The following is a 15,224-nucleotide window of genomic DNA, read 5'->3' as shown; positions in this document are numbered from 1 at the left end:
TGTACGAGTCACTAGCATTACCTCTCAAGTCGTTTACTGCATGTTCCTTACTTCTCCAAGCTTTCATATAGTTCATTTTGATGCCAAATCTGTATTTCAACTCCCCTTTTATGTCCATCGCTGTTGCCTTGGTCTTTATGTTCAAGAACTTCGGTTTTATGCATTCCCCTATCAGTTTCGATGTTGCTTGCCTTTGGTCTTCATGCCTAATATTTATGGGGCATGTGTGCATATTTGAGAACCTATTGAAACAAAAAAACAACAAAAACAACATTAAAAAACTATTAAAACAAACCTGTTGCAGATATCAAACATGTGTATTTCAGTACAAATTGTGGAAAAAGGGCATTTGTTCAGGCTGACAACAAAAACAACATTAAAAAACTATTAAAAACAAACCTCCTGATTATGAATGTGTTTGTTGGGCCATTTCTCGATGCTCTTAGTGACCAATTGCAGCTTTCGTAAACACATTTCAGACTGTACTCTTGAGAGCACGACTTCCACACTTTGTACTGAAAGTTGTTTTTGATTGCGTAGTAGCTGAGGACATTTTTTAGAGTTTCTTTGTCTTTGTATGCCTGTCCTTTTTCCACTTCGGGGTGTTGCTTGTCTGTTATTAACTTTGCATTGTTGATGTCGATTTCTGGATCCAGTTTTTTACTGGTGTTTTCAAGTTGTTCTACCATTTCTTCAGCAACCAGATTTGCATAGTCAATTATGTCGAATTTGTCCTCCTCATCTTCTATTGTTTCTGACTGTTCCCCTTCTTCTGTTTGCTGTCCCGTTGTGTATGATTCTGTTGTTGTTATGTTATTTTCAAGCGTTGTTGTGTTGTTTTCGATCATTGCAACATTATATTCATACGGTGTTGTTGTGGATATCGAATTTGGTGTTGCAGCAGGTGTTGTGTTGCTGTTTTGCTGGTTGACACATAGTGGATATGTAGTGAAATGTGTTTCCTTCATTTTCAATTCCAAGTAAAAGTAGAGGCTTCGATCGTTGCATATTTTGATCGGTGGTATTCCTTCTTTAGCTTGGTACTGTATTTGTAGTGTTGTGCTGCTGTTTTCGCACCCCAATGAAGTAAGCAGTATTTGCAGTAGCTCTTCGTACTTGCATTTTGTTGGTATGAATTCTCCACTAGCCACATAGTTCACATAATTGTGATCTTCATTCCATTGTCCATTGCTCTTGATGAGTACTGGTAGACGTTCCATTACCTGTCATTCCAGGGTCTTATTTAATGTTAAAACAATAGTACAACAACAATAAAACAATAGCAAAACAACAAAAAAATAAAACAACAACAATAAAACAACACAAAAACAACCAAACAGAAATACCCATTATATTTTTTGTTAGTTTTTATTATTATATTTGTCTGATACATATATGTAGGAATGTTTTTGCATTACTAACCGCAAAACAACATTAGAACAACCCTAATTTTTTGTTTGAATAATTGTAATAATTTATCAAATATTTTTTTCGAATCATTTTGTGTTACAAACGTCAAATTAACAATAGAACAACCCTCATTTATCTTTTTGCATCATAAATTAAAGAATATCACATTTGTGTTTTCGTTTTTTTTTTTAAACTTCAGATCTAAATCTGTTTTTTTTTTATTATTTTTTTTTGGTTTCTTAAGAATTAAATTATTTTTTGGGTTTTGTTGTGTTTACCTCTGTTATTTTGGGGGGACAGTTTTCTGTACGTCTTGTTCTTCAATTCTGATTCCTTTACAAAAAACTCTTCGCCGGATTTAATGGTTTTTTTTGGTGATGTCCGTCTCCGGCGACTCCCCACACACGAAGCAGGTTGTTTTCCCGTGTGTTTTACTGTTCACAATATAAATGTTATGTTGTTGGGCTTGGGCAGTACAAAAGTAAAGAAATTGGGCTGGGGCAGTAAAAATGTTGTTTTTGCCGTGTCCCAGTATATTTGTAAAGTTTTGGTCCAAAAACAGTATTTTTGTAAAATTCCCTTTTATTTTAGCAACCTAGTCCATGTACTTAGTAAAACTTAAATGGGCTTCCTATATGCATCTAAGCCCAATAGCAAACATATAGGCTCACACAGGTCAAATGATTTGGATGGGCCCTATCATGTTACTAGGTTTACACAAATGAAAGAAGTACAAAATTTACCTGTTACAAATTATTCATAAGATCTATTCACAATTGGACTATGATTAAAATCAGATCATTGGATATATCAACAAGTTAATCATAGCAATTTAGATCAAATAAATAATAGGTTTGTTAAAAAAAATTGAATAAAAAATATAAATAAATAAACAAACATTGTCCATGTAACAGATGTGAAATAAGATATTAATATAATTAAATTATTATACTTAAACTAACCAATTAAATTTTGAAAATTTAGGGTTGTTAAAAACAAACCTCAAAATCTCAAAATGAAGAAACTACTTTTAAAGTATCTAGGTTTATTTGAATCAAATTAAATTAAATATCAAATAAGATCAATTATTTGAAAGAAAGAATCTTCAATATCACTTTCAAATCTTATAATTTAATAAAATAAACCAATTTTAAAATAGATTTGGTTAGATAATTATTATTTTAGAAATAAAATAATAAATAAATAATAATTACCACAATTATATGTCAAAATATCTCAAATTAAGCAATATTCAAATTTCTATAAAAATATCTAAATTATTTAAATATTTAAGATATGATTTATAAATTTTCAATAAGGAAAAAATGATATATATATATATAGAAAAATATCATTTTTAATTAACAAAATAACAAATTTTGAATTTGAAAATATTATGGTAAGTATATCAATAAAAATATCTATGTTAATTTCAAATTTATTAATTATTTAATTTGTCATATAAGATAATTTTAATATAATATTTCAAATAAAAAGATAAAGTTATCTTTTAATTTAAAATATGTTAAATATCAAAATATCTAATCTTATAATTAAATAATATATAAATATTAAAAAAGTTAACAAATTTTTAAATCTGACCATAATAGGAAATATTTAAAATTTGAAATATTCCAAATCAGAAATATTTGAAAAAAGAAAATCTTTAAAATTGAAAATATTTCAAATTGGAAAAATATGATTTTGGGAAGTAATCCCATAAAAAATTGGATTTTTGGGGAAAAACACCAAAAAAAAACGCAATTTGTGGGGACACCATTGAACCCCGATTTTCCAAAAATCATAACTCTTTCAATTTTTATCGGAATCGAGTTCCGTAAAAATGAAAATTGCTCATTTTTTCACAAGAAATCCAAATAAAATATTTTCAAAAATGGAAAAACTATTTTTCATGGAAAAAATTCATACAACATATACATTCATCACATAAGCACATAAACCAACATGAAACCATCCAAATCAACACAAAACATATAAAACATCGTTTTAATTCATATTACATGAAAGTAAATCATTACCATGGCTCTGGTGCCAGTTGTTGGAAATATTTTACCAGGATCTAGATTTACTACCAAGCATGTTTTATTAACACCCTAATATGAATTCTAAAACAATAAAATAAATACATAAGAGTTTAAGAAAACCTTACATTGGGTGCAACGGAATATTATGACTCCTTCCATTCAGATCTCTAGCCCTTGATTCCTTTCAGTAGCAGAGCATAATCAAGATCTGAATCTGGATCTCTTTCTCTCCTTCTTGTTGGTGCTGATTTTCCATAGTCTTACATACTATGATTGAGGTACCACTTGATGTGTGTGGGCACTACTCATTCACTCAAGAGATTTCGAAAACAGAGAAGAAAAGAGAGAGGAAAGTGGTGGCTCAGGAATTCACTCTGAAAAGAATGAGATCTAATTCTGTGTGAAACCTGAAGCCTTTACCTTCTATTTATAGAATACCACACAGGGTTAAGGTTGAATTACTTCACATTTAAAAATGAAAAATAAAATGATAAAAGGGAAGCAAAGTGGCCGGCCATAGAAAAATGGAAACAAACCTCTCACTTTTGCAACTTTCCTATTTTATCATTCCTAGTTTCCCATTCTCTAAAATTACCAATTTTCTCATTCAACCACATAAATGTCAAATCTAATTATTTAATAACTATAATTAATTATTAAATAATATATTGTCATTTATTTTATTTATTAATAAAAACTAATCAAAGTTTCCCAATTAATAAATATACCTATAAACTCTCTATTTACTGTTTTACCCTTAATAAGTGATAAATTCACAAATAGACATAGTCTAATTTGAGAATTATAATTGATTAATTAAAACCAATTAAATGAGTCTTACAAGCAGTATGGTCTCAACTAGTATGGGGACCATGGGTCTATATAATCGAGCTTCCAATAAGTTGAATCGAATTTACCAAGTAAATTCCCTAACTTATTAATTCCTTATTGAATCCACTCTTAGAACTTGGAATTGCACTCTCAGTCATATAGAACGCTCTATATGTTCCACGATATAGTTGTTGGAAATTATTTTACCAGGATCTTAGATCTACTCACAAGTATGTTGTTTAAACACCCTAAATATGAACTTTCTAAAACGATAAATTAAACACATATAAAGTTAAGAAAACCTTACATTGATGCAACGGAATTAATGTCTCCTTCCACTCAGATCTCTAACCCTTGTATCCTTTCTGTAGCAGAGTATAATCAAGATCTGAGCCCGAATGTCCTTCTTCTTCAAGTTTGATCCTTCACAGTCTTCCAATCTATGATTGAGTTACTGCTTGCTGTGTGTGGGCACTTACTCTTTCACTAGGGTCGAAAAAGATGAAGGAGAAAAGAGAATAAAGGGTTTCGGCCAAGGTATAGAAAGTAGGGAAGGCTCAGTTTTTCTGAAGAGAGAAATTTCTGTCAGATTACTAATGAAAGCATGTTTTGTGACTGAGCCATCACTTTCTATTTATAGGCAATTACTAGGTTTAGGTTAGGATTTATTTGGCATTAAAATAATGAAAATATTAATTTGAAAAACCAACTTAAGTGGCCGGCCATGGTGTAGTATTGGGCCTCACTTAATTTTGCAGTTTTACCAAATTTTATCTCTATTTTCTCAAAAACGCCAATTTTCTAATTCTAACCTTTTAAATGCCAAAACTAATTATTTAATAACTAAAATAGATTATTAAATAATATTGTCATTTAATTTAATTATTAATTAGACATATAAAGTCCATTAATAAATAAATAAACCTAGAAACTCTATTCTTTACAATTTCACCCCTGCTTAGTGAAAATTCATAAAATTAGACATAGTCTAACTTTAGAATTATAATTGATCAATCACGAATCAATTAATGAGTCTTACAAGCAGAATGTTCTCAACTAGAATGGGGACCATGGATCTATATGCTGAGCTTCCAATAAGTGAACCAAATTTACCAAGTAAATTCCTACTTATTAATTCTTCGTTGAATCCACTCTTAGAACTTAAAATTGCACTCTCATACTTATATAGAGCATATTGTATGTTTCACGATATCAATACACTATCTCATTTAACCATTGTTATAATCTTATTGTGATTTAAAGATCCTCTATATAGATGATCTACATCGAGATGGGATTTCTTTACCGTTCTCACCCCTCAATGTATTTTGCCCCTTAAAACACTTAGCTACCTGTAAATGGTGTTTAGTGATCTAATAATTAGTCAGTTAAACAAGAGCTCATCCATTTACTTCTATTTGCTAAGCTCGAAGGGAATCATCACTTGACTTCTATACACCAGTAGAAGCTATAGATTCCATATTTATGTTCAGCACTCCCACTCAATCATACTATCATGTTCCCAAAATATACGTATCACCCTGACCCAAAAGTAGGCTTAACTAATAAATCAAAGAACATGAATAGCACTCCTGAGTTGAGCCCAAGCATATCAGGATTTAGATTCTTTTAATCTTAAGATCAACTACTGATATTGACTTGGAAAGATATGTATAACGGTAAGTTTGTAATATCTTAACTTAGTTGCAATATCGGTCCAGTCCAATGTATACTCCATACATTCGAAACTAGTATACTTTACTAATGTCCTGGAAAGAACATAACACTTACTCCAAGTGTAAGTACACATCATCGTTGATTATCACATTAGTGTAAATCCAATAACACTGATGAAACAGGGACCAAAACTTTTGATTCATATGATCACAATCACATTCCACTGTGTTGACGATACTGTAATTGTGAATAAACATATGATCTGGATTTAACTGATTTTGTGTGTATGAATGTAATAAACATATTAAACATATTAAACCATTAGCATGTAAAATTCATGCAAACATCAATCACTTCAAATTTCTTATATTGATAACTAATCAGATTGTAAAGAGTTTTATTTAGGGCATAAAACCCAACAGACACATCATTAGTTATCCATTGTTATAATCCTAATGTGATCAATGATCCTTTATATAGATGATTTACACTGTAAAGGGATTAAATTACCGTAACACCCTACAATGTATTTTATCCTTAAAACACTTAACCCTGTATAAATGATATTTCAGCTAAGTGAAATGAGTACTCCACCATTTATTTTCGTTTGGTTAAGCTCGAAGGAAATCATCCTTTACTTTCTATTCGCCAGATAGAAGCTATAGATTCTATATTTATGTTAGCGCTCCCACTCAATTCCACTACCGTGTTCCCAAAATGTACGTATCACCCTGATCCAAAAGTAGGCTTAACTAACAAATCAAAGAACACTAATAACATTCTTGAGATTGAACCTAATCATATCAGGATTAAGATCATTTGATCTAGGATCAACAGGTGATATTGAATTGAATAGATATTACGGTAAATTCTAATATATCTAATCAAAGTTCAATATCGGTCCCTTCCGATGTATACTCCATACGTCCAATACTGGTAAACTTTGCCAATGTCCTGGAAAGGACATAACACTTTTCCAAGGTGTAAGAATACCTATCGCTGATTATGCCATGTCAGTCTAAATCCAGTGTTCTGACTGTTGGATATCATTTTGCCAGGATCTAGATTTACTACCAAGTATGTTTCATTAACATCCTAATGTGAATTTTAAAACAATGAAATAAACACATATAAAGTTTAGTAAACCTTACATTGGGTGCAGCGGAATATAATGACTCCTTCCGTTCAGATCTGTAGCCCTTGATTCCTTTCTGTAGCAGAGCATCACCAAGATCTGAACCTGGATCTCTTTCTCTCCTTCCTTTGATGCTGATTCTCCTTCTTGTTGGTTGATTTTCCACAGTTTTACACACTATGATTGAGATACCACTAAAAAGTGTTACACACTGTGATCGTATATGGAAACTCATGAATCAATGGCATGCTAAGCTCTTTTCTATTGGTGGCAGGGAAGTGCTTTTAAAAGCGGTTGTTCAGTCAATTCCAACTTATGCCATGAGTTGTTTCAGTCTTCCGAAGAAATTTTGTAACCAATTAGAGTCTATGATGGCTAACTTTTGGTGGGTTTCTAATACAAATAATTCCAAAATACATTGGAAGAAATGGAAAGTCATGTGCTCCTCAAAAGCTGATGGTGGCATGGGCTTTCGATCATTCATTCACTTTAATCAGGCCCTTTTAGCGAAGCAAGCATGGCGAATATTGGATATCCCTGACTCTCTTCTAGCAAGAGTGCTTAAAGCCCGGTGTTATCCCAATTTTTGCACTCTAACGTGGCATCACATGATGGTGACACGTGGAATCGACTTCGAGTATCTGCTCAGAAAATACAGTCCGAACAGGATGCCTCATATGCATGCCTGAAGCAAAGCGATCACCAATTCGCGCAGAGCGACCAACACTTAGCGAATTCAGCTTTCGCATCGTGAGTCATCAAAGAAATCCCTATAACTTGGGGATCAGATTGCAGAGATATGGCAAGCTGTCTAAATCCCACGATTAGTGTATTCTGTATTTATTATGCAATCTTTATGCTTATATCCATTGTAACGAGAAGGGAAATACTTCTTCTCCAAGCTCATAGCTTTATAAATAGTGATGCGTGTTCACTGGGCAAAGGGTCGAAAACATTCTGGTAGAGAGATATAATCTAAGAATTCATATTCAGAGATACTGTTGTAAGAGCTATAAGAAAAAGAATCTTTCTCCTTGTTCTTGAGTTAATACTAATAACGAGGATTAGGCTATTACCGAACTGCTCGAGATTGAACCTCTATAAAATTCATGTGTCTTTATATTGCATTACTATATATCAATCATTATAAACTACTTATCGCTTACTAAATAAGACTCACTGTCGTTGGCTAAAAGCGAGGTCAACACCTGGTATTTTAAAAATGGTGATTTCCTCTCGGCTCAGAAAGGCACTTTACCATCTCTCACTTGGCAGAGTATATGTGATGGTAAAGAGTTGTTGTTGAAAGGTCTAAGATGGAAAATTGGTGATGGGCGAAATGTTAGATGTGCAACGGATCCTTGGTTACCTGGGAATACTTCTTTTACTCCCTATTATTATGGTGGTGATCACCTCTTCACTGTTGAACACTATATCTCTACGAATAGGCAATGGGATATTCAGATTTTAGAGCAACATTTTGGAACTATAGACATTGAGCGTATCCTCTCTATTCCGCTTAGTCCTTTTCCCAAAGATGACAAGATTATTTGGCACCATTCTGATACTAGTTTTTATACGGTGAAATCAGGATATCACCTTGCTGTAAGTTCAGATTTAATGGATGATCATTCATCATCATCCACAAATAGACGATGGTGGAACCGGTTATGGTCTCTAAAGCTCCCTAAAAAAGTCAAAAAATTTCGTTTGGAGACTAGTTAATGATGAACTCCCTACCTCTGTTAATCTTGCTCATAGGAAAATCACTCCCTCTACTGCTTGTGCTCTTTGTAAATGTAGCTGGGAATCAGTCGGTTATGCCATTTTTCGTTGTGAGAGAGATAAGTCGGTGTGGAACAAGCTTCATTTTAATGTGTATATCCCGAACATTGGTAACATCAAAGGTTTTGATATTTATTCCCACCTTGCTGCTGCCCACAATGACTGATTTAGAACTAATTACATGTCTCATGTGGTGTATTTGGTCTGAACGAAACAAGGAGATCCATGGTACTAAACCGAAACCAGCAGCCATTCTCTGTTCCTTTGCTGCCCCTTATTTGTCACAATATCATAAGGCTACAACACAGCAGCCTGTTGATTCTGGCGTTACATCCAGTAGCAACAATCCTCAGGCTCATCAGGGGTCTCCACTTGCGAAGACAAGGCCTAAATGGCATCCACCTGATGCAGGGTGCTTCAAATTAAATGTGGACGCAGCTTGTAATAATGCAGGAGCAGTAATTGGTTTTGGAGCTTTAATCCGAGATCATTACGGCAATGTCCTTGCTGGTCTCTCAAAGCCTTTCCAAGAGTGTTTTTCTCCTAAAGAAATGGAAGTTGTAACATTGTTGCATAGTGTTCAATGGGCTCTTCATCATCAACTACCAATTAATATTATTGAGACAGATGATCTTGTGGTAGTTAATGCACTTAATAAGACATCTTCTACTAGATTTGTATCTCCTTTCTTTGATTTAGTAGATGATATTTCCTATCTTTTATCCTATTTTCCTGGAGTGAAAGTATCTCATGTTAAAAGAGATGCTAATGAAGCAGTTCATGCTTTAGCTAAATTTGCTCTTCGATTGGATGAAGATAACATTTGGTTGGGGGAAATTCCTTCTCCAATTTCTTCTGTTGTTATTAATGACTCTTATATTTAATAATAAAAGTTTCTTCTAAAAAAAAATAAATAAATAAAATATGAAAATGTCTCTAAACTATTGGAGGACTTTCAATTTATATGTATAGTAGTTAATTTTTAAAAAAATAAATAAAAATATCACAAAATTTTAAAAATACAAAAATTATGGTGGCGTTTTGTAACACTTTTTTAATCAGTTTTCTGTTTTTAAAAGTAGAAAAGTGAAAATATTTTTCAAAAACATGTTCTATAAAACTGTTTTTACTTTTCAATTTTATAATTAGAAATCAAAATTTTAAAAACAAAAAAAAATCACTTTCAATATTTTTTTAAACAGTTTCTTTTCTTAATCAATCTTTTAGATTACGACCAGACCCGGACCCAAATCCCCTCCCCACGGCCCTGGCGTTGAACCCGTCTTCTGACTTGAACTTGAATCCGACCCTGGACTTAGACCCGACTTAAATAAAATCAAAACATAAAAATAAAAATGAACTTTACAGAACACACTTTTGTTTTCTGTTTTTAAAATTGAAAAACAAAAGTGGTTATAGAACGCATTTTTGTTTTTCAAAAATAATTTTTTAAAAACAAAAATTTTACTTTCATTTTGTGATTAAAAAATTAAAAAACAAAAGTGTTACCAAACGGCACCTATATAAGCAACTTTAAGTTTGTATGTTTAGTAGTAATTTTTTTTCAAAAAAAAAAAATATGAAAATGTAATAAAATTTTAAAAATACAAAAAAAAAAAAAAAAAAAAAAATCTTTTCCTTTATATTTTTATACATATAGAGATGCTTATTGTTTTTGGCAAAGAGTTTCTCGTCATTTAGCACATAAACCCTAGCAGAGTTAAGCACGGAGAAATGGGGAAGAAAGCTAAGACGTCTAGAAAGGGGAAGAAGGCATGGAGAGCCAATATAAGCACGGAAGACATTCATGATTTCTTCGACAAGTCTACTAAAGACGCTCTCTCCGGTGGCTCTCTTGCCTCCGCTCCCGCCGAATCCCTCTTCTTCGTCGACAAGTCTAAAGGTATCTATTTCTCTTTCCATAGTATACATATGGGTACATACTTTAAATTTTAAGCGACAATAGATATATGCTCATTTGGTTTGTTTCTTCTTAATTGAGTTATTTGTTTTGTAACTGGGTTTATTGAAGTTCATTTAAATTGATTTTCATAATTAAAATAATGGTTGTGATTGTTAATGTAAGAAACATTGTGATATTCTGTGTACAATAATCCGATGCTATGGATGATAATGAAGGAACATTGGTAATGTGCACGGATATTGAACCGGTGGGTTAAGATGTCTGTCCCCACCGATGCCACCCGGCTTTTATCTGAGGGCCTGGTTAAGACCCACATCTCTATATTTTTTCCATTATGAAGGAACAACGAAGTTTTTTAAGCTAATGATGCTGAGTTTTGAGGGTTCTTTGTTTGTTGGATTGTCTCTTTGCATTTCTGTTATTGTTCATGTTCACATTCATTATCTTAAAATAAGCTACTTAACTAAGACTAATGAGAAAATTTGGTAGCATTTGTTTCATGGGAATAATGGCTTTGATATTAGAGGGCAATTAGATAATCATTTTATAGCCATCTAGAGTGTTTTATTTCTTTGTTCAGTTTCCATTAAATGACTGAACAAACCGGAATCTGTTCTGAAATGTTAGTCGGTCTTCAGAAAAAGAATGCAAAACCCAATAAATAAGAAGAACAGAATGACCTTCTGGGAATTAATCTTTTCCTGGATGGATTTCTAGCATATTAACCCCCAGCCCTAAATCATTTTTATTTTCTATGATCAGATCTCTCAGTGAAGCGCAAGATTGAAAAACAAAGGGACAGAGTACTTCGCCATGAAAGTTTGCTACAGAAGAACCCATTTGTTAAACCTGTATCATCTTCAATACCTAAGAAATTCAATAAAAAGCTTAAAAAGATACCAAATGCAAAGGAAGCTTTGAAGGTTAGCTAGAACTTCTGAGATTTATACATGAACATCTAATTTTCTTCTGGCTATTTGTTTTTTTAAAAACAAAGTGTTGATTTATTAACTTTTTTTTGGCATCTCAGGAAGAGTCTGCCACAGCTTCCGACATTATTGACATATGGGACAAGAAAGGTTTTCTCCACATAAATTGTTTTGCAATGTTACTTACTTACTACAATGAGTACATCAGTAGTTTTGTATTCCTTTTCACAGATCTGATAGTTTGTCTTTTAATGTACTTGCAGGTGATAACCATGGCAAGGTCAAAAAGGTAATTTCATGTAGTTCATATATGGACCTGGTTAAGTTCATAAAGATGATCTTGTATGTCCTGTTGGCCATTGCTCTGACTTTGATATCAAAAGAGGATTTTGACATTCCTTCAGGGTTGTTTATCTTGCATGCCAAGCAGGGTTTTGTTAATTTTCGTTTACTGTACTCGTTGTGCTTATTAGTGAACTTTTTTGCAGGTAGTAATGCCTTCTCTTATACCTGCTGTAGAGGTTGATCATCCAGGGTGCTCATTTAATCCCTCCTTTGACAGTCATCAGGTATTCTTTTGATATGATTGCCTCCACAATTTTTCCATGGGAGGACTCTTAAGTCATTTGTACATATTTGACCATCTTTTTCTTTTTTTTTTTTCCTATTCAATCCAGGATGTGTTGGCTTCTGCTGTTGCAGAAGAAATGCAGAAAGTCTACAAAAAGGAGTTGGGACCTCAACCAGTTCCATTGACAGTTTTAGGAGAAGCTGTGAATGAAGAAGATGTGAGTCCCTTTTTTCTTTTTTTAATGATGCTAAGTAGGCCCCCTTTTGCTTATTTTGGTGGATACGTTTTCCCACGACCCTTATAATTTATTATTGCATGTCTATATAATATTTTAGATGTAAATAACCACATTTTTTTCAAGGTCTTTGTTATTTATTGTTGCATTTTCTAGTTTTGTTTAGATATGAATACCCACATTTTTCTTAGACTTTTTTTTTTTTCTTAGATGTATTTTATTGATGCTGATGATGGGAGTGATGATGATATGGATCCAGAGAATGACGGTGAGACTGAGGATGGTGCAGCTGAGAAAAGGTTAACTTCATCTTCTTGAAAGGGATGTCATTGCTCACATTTGTTTACTACTGCTCTTGAAAGTTTGATCATGCAAATTGATTTCCTAATAATTGCATAGAGGATTGTGCTGATGAAGATTGTTCCTTAGATGTTGCTCATGTGGTTATTTTATGCTATATTTGAAAGTCTTCTGGAACAGTGCTCATTTAAATTTCTTTTGCGTCTTGTTTTCCCTTTCTATTTGTCATCTATGGCACAGTACTCCTGTACTCATCTTTTTGAATTCACCCTGCTATAGGTCTGCTAAATCTAAGAAGGTGACACAGGTTGAGCTAAATAAGAGGGCTAGACGTAAAGAACAGCTTAAAAAGGATGCAGAGTCAGCAAAAGTTGTGAATCTTTCTCGAGAAATTGACAGGTGATTCTATAGACAGTTTGTCAAGTAGCCTTGTGAAGAGTACATATTAATACTGTTTGCTCTTTTGATCAGTGTACAAGATATCCTTCAAGAAATAGCCAAAGAAGATGAAGAGAAGCAAAAAAGACATACCAGGCGTGTTGTAGCTAAACAAGAAAGATTAAAGTCATGTCCACCCCGCTTGGGGAAGCACAAGTATGTAGTTTCTTGTGGGAAATTTTGAATATTTTGAAATTTAAGTAGTGGATGGACTTCTTCTTCCATTAACTTATGCAGATCTACATTTTCTTCGGGTGCTTGGATTGTAAAGTTTAAGTGTAATTTGATTGTTTATTTCCATTTTTCTTACTATCTTCTCAGTCACAGATAAGATTTTTTCAAACTAGTTTCTGCATGAACACATGAAATTTGTAATGGTCTGAAGATTGCTGTGCTTAATACTGAGATTTTAACTCTCTTGGTATTTCCTTTGCTGCAGATTTCAGCCTGCCCAAACGCAAGTCTTATTATCTGAAGAAATAACTGGATCTCTTCGCAAGATCAAGGTACATTAGATTTAGGGCTTCAATAAATATGTACAATCAAATTGCAATACTAGTTGAAGAATTCTGATTTTTTTTTTTCTTTTGCACAAGGCGTGTTCCAACCTTGCTAAGGATCGCTACAAAAGCCTGGAGAAAAGGGGTCTGATTCCTCCAAGAGCCAATAACGGAAGGTTAGTAACATAGCTGAATCTTCTCTTCTCTCTTGATTTTTTTTTTTCAGAATTCTTTATAAAACACATTCAAGCCTCTGAAGTCAACATTGATATTGTTCTTCAATGAGCTTTGTTTACACACATAAATGTACACATATATCAGTGGAACCTGTGCTTGGATTTTGATTAATGACTTGTTCTTGGACAGGAAATAGAGTGGTCTTGCTTCAGCTTACAACAACATTTCTTTGTTTTCGGAACCTACTGATATCTTCAGATGATTCATGCTTTAATATTTTTTTCACTTTTTTACAGCTTCTCATATCTACTATAGGTGGTATGAGACAAATTTTGGAATTACCTTTCTTCCTTCTAAATGTTTCTATTTCTTCCTTAAAAAGAAGCATAGTGTAATTTTATTTTATTTCCAATGATAATTTCTTTTACATCTTAAATCACTGATTAAAATATCATGTCCTATAATTATAATATATTTCAGAATATTGTCATTATAAATGTATTTTTAATTGTTGCTGTAAAATTTTGTTATTTTTGACGGCCTCTACTTTAAAGTGTAGTTGGTACTTATTGATTGTTAAATGTTAAATAGATTATTGAAAAACTAGTAAATGTCGTTTTTTTTTTTCGCCCGGCGGATATATAAAATATTTTAAATTAAATATAAAAAAGAAATTGTGTATTTTAATTAATAATGATAATTACTTAATAAAATTATATTAAAATTTTAACTTTACTACTAAAAAATTTGTGACATAAATACTTAAAATATTAAATTTGTTGTTAATAAATACTGATATTCAAAAAAAATAGTAATATAAATTCTCATTTATGGTTTAATTTTTATTCTGATGTGTGTGTTAAGTCATGCTTCAAATTTTATTGTATTTTTAATGTTTGAGTTTTAGTATTTTATTGGGGTTCAAATTTTATTGTGTTTTCAAGTAATAATTCTTTGATATGAGTATATTGTTTATTAATTTTTATAACATCTAAAGTAATTGGAGAAAAGAAATCAAAGTGTATAGACAACTATACTGTTGAGGTGTAACTCAAATATCTATCATATAAAATAAAATTTTTAAATAATTGGGGTTTTAAAATAATCTTCTATGACATGTTATAGGTTTTCAAAAATAGTTATGTCTTTTTTTTAAAGTTGGTAATAGGTTAATTTATAGAATTACAAGTTGAAAATACGAGTTTTTGTGTTAGAATGTCTTGATAAATTTAAAATTAAAGGGGTGGGTTTGAATAAAAAAGAGGAT

At 32.2% G+C, this 15,224-nt stretch overlaps 1 protein-coding gene and 1 non-coding gene across 2 annotated transcripts; both read left to right on the top strand.

The window, feature by feature from the left end:
- Positions 1-10,550: 10,550 nt before the first annotated feature.
- Positions 10,551-14,503, top strand: LOC115706595 (ribosome biogenesis protein NOP53). The gene is made up of 12 exons (XM_030634294.2): positions 10,551-10,786; positions 11,570-11,730; positions 11,838-11,886; positions 12,000-12,025; positions 12,225-12,305; positions 12,414-12,524; positions 12,753-12,841; positions 13,122-13,241; positions 13,314-13,436; positions 13,720-13,786; positions 13,877-13,956; positions 14,147-14,503. The coding sequence occupies exons 1-12, from the start codon at positions 10,618-10,620 to the stop codon at positions 14,151-14,153; spliced, it is 1,083 nt and encodes a 360-aa protein (XP_030490154.2). The 5' UTR covers positions 10,551-10,617; the 3' UTR covers positions 14,154-14,503.
- Positions 11,015-11,125, top strand: LOC115708506 (small nucleolar RNA snoR100). Its single transcript, XR_004010001.1, has one exon. It is a non-coding gene; the product is annotated as a small nucleolar RNA snoR100 (small nucleolar RNA).
- Positions 14,504-15,224: the final 721 nt, after the last annotated feature.

Source organism: Cannabis sativa, chromosome 1 (assembly GCF_029168945.1).
Source record: "Cannabis sativa cultivar Pink pepper isolate KNU-18-1 chromosome 1, ASM2916894v1, whole genome shotgun sequence".
Classification (NCBI taxonomy): domain Eukaryota; kingdom Viridiplantae; phylum Streptophyta; class Magnoliopsida; order Rosales; family Cannabaceae; genus Cannabis; species Cannabis sativa.
This window is presented reverse-complemented; position numbering and strand designations above follow the sequence as displayed.